Below are 9,586 nucleotides of genomic sequence, written 5' to 3' on the forward strand. Positions count from 1 at the left end.
GCGGTCTCTGCATCGGTCTGTCATGGTGAAGAAAGAGCTGAGTCGAAAGGCGAGGCTCTCGATTTACCGGTCGATCTACGTTCCCACCCTCACCTATGGTCATGAACTGTGGGTTGTGACTGAAAGAACGAGATCATGGATGCAGGCAGCTGAAATGAGTTTCCTCCGCAGGGTGGCTGGGTTCTCCCTTAGAGATAGGGTGTGTAGGGTGTATTTGTATAGCACTTTTAAAAACATGGGTTTACAAAGTGCTTCGACATGTGTAGAAGCAAACAGAAGAACAAAGCAATAACCCCCCCCCCCCCCAAAAAAAAGACAAGAAGACAGAACAAATGACACCTGACAACATCAGCAAAATCAAAAATAATTAAAGAATCTCACTAAAAATATGATCGAGATAATAATTTATCAACATCTAAATACAACAAAACCAGATGTCATGTGATGCCATGCAAACTAAGGCATGTCAGACAACAATCAGAGTGCAGACATCATGCAGTACTACACAACATAGACATTGTGGACCTCACTGGGATGCAGGCAGGACACAGACATCAAGTACCATAAAAACAATAGAACCAAGTTAGGACCCTGGCAATGCAGGAACCCAACACAGGCTGAGACCGAGAGAACAAAAATTAAGACATGAGAAGCTAAAAGAGAAACAGAGGAGTAAATCAAAAACAAGAGCTTAACAATAGAAGTCAGTAAAATGTAAATAAAGAGGGCAGAAATAGATAAATAAAGCAGAGTAAAACAAGCTCTAAAACTGTAAAGCAGTAAAATTGACAAATAACAGCAATAGAAGGGAAGTGATAAAGAAATAAAAGCAATAAAAAGAGGAAGAGAGTAGTAGATTAAAAAAACAGCCAAGGGGCAAGGAATTAAAATGAGGGTGACAGGTAGTAAAGGTGAATAAAAGATCAAGAGGAAATGTAAAATGATTGGAAACTAGAATAAGGTAAACAACTTTATGAAAAGATAAAAACAAATGTGAAGAAGAAGAAGATATCACATAAAAGCAAGTCTATAAAAATGAGTCTTAAGAAGTGATTTAAAAGATGGCAGTGATTCTGCAAGCCTTATCTCCTCGCAAGTCATTCCAAAGTCGAGGGGCTCTGATGGAGAAGGCCCTGTCCCCCTTAGATTTGAGTCTTGACTTCAGAATGACCAGGAAGCCCCAACCTGAGGATCTAAGGCTGCGGGTTGGCTCATAGGGGGTTAAAAGTTCTTGTATATAGATTGGAGCCAGGCCTTTCAGCGATTTAAAAGTAATGAGTAAAATCTTAAAATCAGTTCTGAAACTAATGGGAAGCCAATGTAAAGATGCTAAAAGGGGGGTGATGTGATGTCGTTTGTTAAAACCAGTGAGAAGCCGAGCTGCTGCATTTTGTACTAGTTGGAGGCGAGAAAGTGATTTCTGTGAGATACCGGAGAGGAGAGAATTACAATAATCTAATCTGCGCAACACACGGCGCGATGTCCAGGCTACAGCATGGGCGTATATGGATACATGACTGATTTAAGCGAAGCCTCAAGGCAGATAATTAGCCTTGAGGAATTTTTTAAATCGAATTACCTGGATAATTCGAGGAATCGTTTCAGCCCTAATTGGATACCACTTTGGCTTTTAAATTAGACAAATTAAGTATTTTTTTTTACCCATGATTGATATAACTGCATGATTTTTTCCAAAAACTGTTGGACTAAAACCTTTTATTCTCAGACTAGCAATATTTTTTCATAATGCTTGATATAAAACTTTATTTTTTAGAGGGGGCACATTCCAAAAGAAATGCACAAAATCTGCCAAGACAAGCTTTCAGTGTGGCTCTCTGCTCTGGTTTTAATAAAAAAGTGGTCCATTCTGACTAAACTGCAGCAGTCCTACTGCAACATCCGAGTTAACAGCTACGGCAGCAGGCCCTGGATATACCGGACAGGCCCACTGTCATGATCGGAAAGCCATGCCGAAACAACCGGGGAGTAGAGTGAAAACATCTTTTCTGTCACAGAAAACTTTCAGTGTTGCTCCCTTGCTTGAAAATAGACACGTTGTCCACTTTAGACAAAGCCACCTCTGCATTTAAGTCCCACCTAATCACTCCACTAGCAGGGGTTGTTTACAGTCACTCACAACAACTAACCTTTCTCCGTAACTATCACATACTCATGCCGAAGCAGGTTGGCAGAAGAGTGAAAACTCCTTTTCTGTCTCTGAAAACTTTGAGGGTTTCTCTCTGTGCTTGTTTTGACAAAGAAATGTCCACTTCAGATAAAAGTGCTGCTGTGGCTAATTCAGAGCTAATGGCTCCACTAGCGGCTATTGTATACAAGCATTCACACCACAAGTAACCCTTTCCCCCTTAACTATCACATAGTCATGTCAAAGCAGGTCTGCAGAAGAGTGAAAACATCTTTCCCAACATGAAAAGCTAAAGGGTTGTTTTTATCCTGTATTTCATATAGAAACGTTGCCCAGTTCTGCTAAAACAGACTCAATGCTAAAGCTATATATGAGGTATATAGAGCAGGTGAGGCAGCCATTAGAGGGCTTTCAGTACAACTAAACCTAACTCTGTATGGTATGACTCTTAAAGTAGCATCACTCAGTCACTCACTCACTCAGATACAGACAGAGCCATCTGTAGGGCTGACCTCAGCGATCAGTCAAAAATAAAAAATTAATAATGCATTAAAACCAAATACAGTCACAACTTTAATGTGTAACCACATGCCTCAAAAACTAATCATATTCCTGGTTATCCAATCTATATATTTACTTACTTTGGCGATATTTAAACAAGGCTGAAGTAACTCTGTGATGTAAAACTACACATGATCAGGCTTTTTTTTGCAAAGCTACAGTTGTAAGAAATCTTAAAGTCCCAAAACATTAAAATGAAAATCACTGCATTAAAATGTGCCTGATAAACACTTAAAAAGACTTAAAAACACAAGAGAGACAACAGAATTTTGAAGTGTTAAAGAAGTTATTATTTGACAATATCCAATATGCAGATATTTACACATTAATTTAACCAATACTGATATTTAAATGTAGTTCAGACCTAAAACGTCAGTCCTTAAAACATACTTTAAAGTTGGATTAATATACAGTGCTTAACAAATTTATTAGACCACCACCCAAAGTAAGGTTTATGCCACAGCTGCCCTAAATTCACAGCATTGATAATTACCAAAATCATTTTTTATGTTTCTGCAATGGTTAATACACCAATATGTAGAGGCTCTTTAACCCAAATGATATTTTTAATGCTCAAATATAATTATTTTTGTTATCCATGAATTTACTGATTTACAAGAAAAAAAAAAAAAAGTAAAGCACATTATTATTTCTTGATTAATATGTCAAATGATAGTTATTTACTTGCATTCCCGAACAGAAAAATGAGTTTTAGTGGTTGAATGTTATGCTTGATCAATTTCTGACTTCTCAGAGAAGCCCAGTGAGCCGGCTCAAATTTGGGTATAAAAAGGTGAATTCAGTTTGAAATTCCTCATTCCTGTTCAAAATGGTAAAACGTGGAGAGCTCACTGAAAATGAAAGAGTCCGTATAAAAGCACTTCATGATGCTGGATGGTCTCTGAGACAAATAGGGAAAGACATAAAGTGTTCTCACAGTGTGGTCAAGTATGCTTTGGAGTCAACTGCCGAGACTGGTACTTACAAAATGCGCCAAGGAAGAGGAAGGAAACCAAAGTTAGCTGAAGCAGATGTCAGACACCTCAAGATTTTAAGTACAGATGACCACTGCTGATCTTCAGGCAGAGATGAATGCTTCTAGATCAGAGTCTGAGAAAGTCTCCAGAATGACCATAAGCAGACGACTGACGGAACAAGGCTTAAAGGGAAGAATAGCTGCTAAGAAGCCATTATTGAGGCCTGCAAACATCCAGAAACGCCTCAGATTTGCCAGGGAGCTCAAACACTGGACTGTTGATGACTGGAAGAAGGTACTCTGGATGGACAAGTCCAAGTTTGAACTCTTGGGTCAGCATGGTCATGTTTATGTCTGCAGAAAAGCTGGAGGACATGTTGATTCCAGATGTATTGCACCCACAGTGAAACACAGAGGAGATTCCATTATGGTATGGGGTTCCATTTGTGGATACAGCGTGGGCAAATTAGTAAAAACGACAGTATCATGAACAAGAACGTCTACCACAACATCTTAGTGCATCATGGAATCCCTTCTGGACTGAATCTGATTGGTTGTGGGTTCATATACCAACAAGTCAATGACCCCAAGCATACTTCAAAGCTGTGCAGAGACTATTTCAGCAAGAAAAAGGAATCTGGAGTTCTTGAATTTATGGACTGGCCCAATCAAAGTCTGGATTTGAATCCTATTGAACAAATTTGGGATTTAGTATCAAAGATTGATCACACAAAAGTTTCATCTAAAGCAAGTCTGTGGGAACAGCTAGAAACTATTTGGAACTCAATAACAAAAGAGACTGTGGAAAAGCACATAAAAACAATGCCAGCAAGAATGCAAGCTGTTATCAAGGCCAAAGGAGGCCATACAAAATATGAAATTTTTTTGGTTATTATGTGTGAAAAAGGACTATTTAGTTGTTTCAGTTTGTTATTTGCCAAATGAAAAACAATAACATTTTTTAGTTTTAAACAAGTTTTTGAAAGATTTCTAAAATATTTTTGTTTTCTTGTTTTTATGACAGGTGGTCTAATAAATTTGTTAAGCACTGTATTTTCTTCATAGATCTGATCTCTAGACTGCTTCTGCTTAGAGAGTTGCTGTCTGGTTCCATAGCTTTAAATACAATTCCTACTGAGACTGAAAAACAAACAAGAAACAAACATAGAAAAGGCAGGAGGTAATGCCGAAAGGCCCTGCTTGGTCTGCTTCTACGTTTTCCTCTCTGTTGAAACAAGCTCACTAATAGGCCACACAGTGAGCTGCTCTCTCTCATTAAACCAACACTAGATAGCTATTGATGATTTTCTCCCTTCCTTCCTCTACTATAAATATAAACCATTAAAATCCATCCAGACCATAAAAAATAAAGGCATTTCTTAACCCATATTAAATTAATAGTTTTTGCTTTAGAGAAATAACTTTAAAAGAAACAATAGAGTATGGGATGAGAACAGAAAATGGATGGAATTTCTTTATATTAAGGCTTAGCTTAAATTCATATAATGAGGCAAACCTTATAAAAGGAGAGGTGTCAGTGTGTAGGACTGTGTCCACAGTAGGAAGGAACATGAGAGGAAAGTAGAGTAGAGACAGGACGGTTAACTGAATAAAAGATGTGAATGCACTGTTGGAGTAAACATGTCTTGTGCATAAACCACGTAGGCTAAATTCAATACAGTAGGCCTATGTAGTGCATTCATTTGGCGTAGCATAGGATCACACTGGGGAGGCAGGCAGTCACTGTAAATGAAAGGTGGGGTAAATGCTGTACATGTGCAGAGACAAAACACTGTTACTGTGTTCATAAGAAGTGTGTTTTAGTGCGGACACGATCAGCTGACTTTGGGGAGGAACAAACATCTCATGTCACTTAAAACATATTAATGATTCCCTCTCTCCTTCACTTCATTGCCTTGCATGTCTTAATGCAACTCTTCAGGGAGGAGAGGCACCTGGCTGCAGACCACATAAATACATCGCTGGTTCGAGTCCCGGTGGGAGCGGAGCCTGACCTTGGCCTGGTAGCTGGAGAGGTTCCATCACGTCCTGAGGACTGTCGAAATGCCCTTGAGCAAGGCACTGAACGCCCGAACAGCTCATGGTAGCGCTTAGCAATGAGCAGCAAGGCCATCACTGTATATGTGTGTAATATGTAAAAGCAACTAAACAGTGTAAACTATGAATTTCCCTTCAGGGATGAATGAAGTAGGACTTTACTTTACTTTATATATGTAGTTGACTTCTATTGGTGCATGCACCAGCAGACTCTGAGTTTTCTGCCATCTTCTGCTTTCAGACATAGCTTTTGGAAGAATAATGATAGCAAGAGATAAAGAAGATGTTTTAAAAGAGAGAAAAGAGACTGAAGTAAGTTCAGAGTGTGTAAATGTGACAATTATTCATCAATGATAGCGCTAGTTGTTTAATAACTCACACAAAAGCTACAAAAAAAAAAACAAAAAAACAAGTATTTCAATAATTGGCAAATGACCATCAAAAATATCTAGAAATGTTATTTAAAAGATCTGTTAAAAGCACTGTTTCTTAGTTTCAAATATCAAAACTGATCACAAATGTTGCAGACCCTAATATCTAAAAATCTCAGAACCCATAAAACTTTGCAAAGCAGTGCTAGAAAACAGCTGTCACCAGTGAGTCCTCTCCATTTAATGGTCAAAACTGGGGCCTAAATATACGTGCGCTTACAGAAGTGCACATGTGTTCTACTTCTGCAGCCAGGTTCTCTTGCCACGGAGGGTTTTAGAAAGAAAGTGGGATTGACTGGTCGTATTATTCCATACCATACCACATGTTCCACTGAGGTTTCCACAACTGCAGTTATTTTGTGTCATCACTTGTCACTTTTAACTTACCATTTCTTGCACAGGATGTCATAATTAGTCATGATTTACTTTACTCCTCTGTGTACCAGTTGTTTGTTGTATTTTATTTTTCTTATCTTCTCTTTTTTAAGTCATGCTATTATTTTTCTATTATTATTCTTCTGTTTTAAACACACACGCTCTCTAGAGTGAGAGGTGAAACAGGCCTAAAGGGCAGCCGCCCAGGTTAGAACCTAATACAGCGGTATTTCATGTTTCCCAGCCAAAAGCAACCCTGCAGCTGTGTGAATGCCTCCGTGTGTGTGCGTTTGCATGTGTGTGTGTGTCTATAATCAAGGGTACTCCAGCACGGTGACTCTAGCCTCAGGGCCAAATGAAAAGTAAGCATGGCGCACCTGCAGTAAGTGAGACAGGCATGAGGCTTGGGGAATTCGAAGAGTATGAATGTTGGAGACACACAGTTACTATGACAGAACTCACAGTTTGTCTAAGACTTATTCAGTTTTAAAAACCTGCAAAAGTGGAGCAGCTCTGTCATCCCACACATTTTTTTCTTTTTCTAAACAGCTTCTTCCTCTCACTTATCTCCTTTCCTTCTTCCACCTGTCACTATCTGCACTATGCTGCTGCCTTCTTTGTCCCCCTCAACAGGTTTTATATCAGTAGGTCAACAGGTCATCCACAACAACCAGTCATGTCAGCCATTTACTTTCTAGCGGCTAATGTCTTCACCTGTGCAATCTATTGTTATCCAATATAACAGTTTAATTATATATGCTACTTTCACACAGCTTATACTGTTTTAGTTTCTGTTACAATGACCAGTAGGTTGATAATTCTTCTCAGCGTTCATTAATGAAGTCATAGCAGGTGGCGGAGGTGGTGAACATCATTTTAAAAGTGTTCCTAATATTTTGACCTCTTCATTAACTTAGATGATTGGAGGTAGTCAAAATAATAGAAAGCTCTGAAATATAATGTGATAATGAATCTAAAATAAAAACATCACCTTTCTGACCATGTCAACAAAAACTGAAAGTAGAGCTTATAAAAGTAAAACTGGATTGCTTTAGATTGTGCAAGGGGTCAGAATAGTTTTGCTGATTGCTGCCAAAGTATTCAGACTTCATATGATTGCTGCCTGCTGATACTTTAAGTGACAACTATAGACATCAATCACAGGTGGGTTTACCATTAGGCAACAAGGGGCCACAAAATATTAATGTTAAAGGTCTGCATTAAATATGAGTTAGACATTAAATATGTCTAAACTTATTTTAAGTTACCAAGGTGTGTATTTTGAATGTAAGTAAGCTAGATGGGCTCCTATAAACATATTGAGATAATGAATTAATAGCTCACTGTGTAGTAATGGAGCGTAATGAATAACATATATGCATGTTTGTCACGAAAATGAGTAAAAATGCCTTTTTGGCTGACATCTAAAACCACTGAAGTGGCAGTGTGACATCCATCAGGTCACCTGACCATTGCACATCCTTGTGATGAAACTATTGTGCATATCTTAAAAGTATTTTGATCATTTGCTCTGATTGCTAGCAAAATGGGGCCTCATATTGTTCCTTGCCCAGGGCCTCTAAATGACTAAAACCTTCCCTGACATCAGTCATTGTTGGTAAAATTTTAGTGATTTCCTAAAATGAATATTACAGCTAGAAGAGAACATGACAGAGCTAATCCAATGATGCATTTAAGGAGGGGAAAAGGTGATTTCTAATCTGTATAGTTCTAACATCTTAAGTTATGTTACCAAGTCACCACTTTTAATCTTAAATAATCTGAGTTTTGATGAAATACACCTTTCAACAAAGTTTTCCATATACAGTAGAAAACACACAGAGCATGAGCAGGTTTGGCACAGCTACAGAGAAGTTCAGTGATAAATGTCTCTTACCGTCTCTCCTCATGTTGCCCCTCATCACTTTAGCTGTGGAAACCTGAGCACTGACCCCGGTGACAGTCCCCAATAATAAAATTATCCACATCAGGTAAACAACTGGTCCACTCATAGTGATTAAAAACCCCGTTCAAGGTTTAAAAACTTAGTAGATGTTCTTTCCAACTTTCTGCGTAAAATAGTTTGAATCAGAGAACCTACTCGCGACTTAAAGAAAAGTTTAAGTCAGAACCAACTTTCTATTTAGAAACTCTCACTTATGATACTCCTCCGTATCCTCCCTCCTCTGCCTGTAAATGAGAGCTGCTTGTTGCCTCCTTTTGCCTGACGCTGCTTAACGCACACGATGTGCCGTCCTGTATCAAAACGCTCCTAAATATCCACGTCTTCTTCTTAAAGTTACGCACCCGCTGAAAGAGGCGAGCAAAAATCTGAAACGGTGAAGTGCACGTGGAGTGTAATATAGCTCCGTTCACGGTCAGACATTAGTTCACGGGCGCCGAACTTCTTATCGCAAAGCTGCAAATAAATTCTGTTCACTCACTCAGGGATATCCCGCATAGTTTACTGGTTTCTAAATGGCGCGTCTGAGCTATGAGAGGCAGTGCGTAAAAGTTTGCCAACTGAGTGGCGCGCGCCCATGCTGTGCGCGTGTGTGAAGCAAAGTGAGGAGGGTGGTGAGAGACAGAGAGGAGGAGTACACTTTAAAATGCCAAGTTGTAAAATGGCTTGACCAATTGTGCCATGGCTTTTTAATCTATCTATCTATCTATCTATCTATCTATCTATCTATCTATCTATCTTGAGTTTACAGACTTTCACTTTGAAATTGGAAAGAGGGTTATTGTAAGAAACCCTCAGAGGAGAGCACAGGAAGGCTTACAACTTCCAAAGAAAAAGGAAATACAGCATAAGTAAACAGGAGAGAGGGGGAGTCTCTTAACTTCAGGCCTTGAGTGATTGGCTTTACACTAAGGACAGTTAAGGAAACAGCTGAAATGAGTTCACCCGGCTCCACAGGACAAGAGGATGGTCATCACATTCCTTTAACTGCATGTGTTGAATTGTAAGAGGACAAACTGTTTCTTTTGTACTGTCATTGACACTGTCGCCCCTTTCTCTCCTCTTTCTGTGATGTA

The 9,586-nt window shown here is 39.0% G+C and overlaps 1 protein-coding gene across 2 annotated transcripts in view; it reads right to left on the reverse strand.

Moving 5' to 3' along the window:
- Window positions 1-9,056, reverse strand: part of pdgfd (platelet derived growth factor d) — a 111,077-nt gene extending 102,021 nt beyond the window's left edge. For both annotated transcript variants that reach the window (XM_041804730.1, XM_041804722.1), the window contains exon 1: window positions 8,445-9,056. In XM_041804730.1, coding sequence (XP_041660664.1) covers window positions 8,445-8,559 — 115 coding nt within the window. In that variant the 5' untranslated portion in view covers window positions 8,560-9,056. The remainder of the gene's footprint in view (window positions 1-8,444) is intronic.
- Window positions 9,057-9,586: the final 530 nt, after the last annotated feature.

Source organism: Cheilinus undulatus, linkage group 2, assembly GCF_018320785.1.
Source record: "Cheilinus undulatus linkage group 2, ASM1832078v1, whole genome shotgun sequence".
NCBI lineage: Eukaryota > Metazoa > Chordata > Actinopteri > Labriformes > Labridae > Cheilinus > Cheilinus undulatus.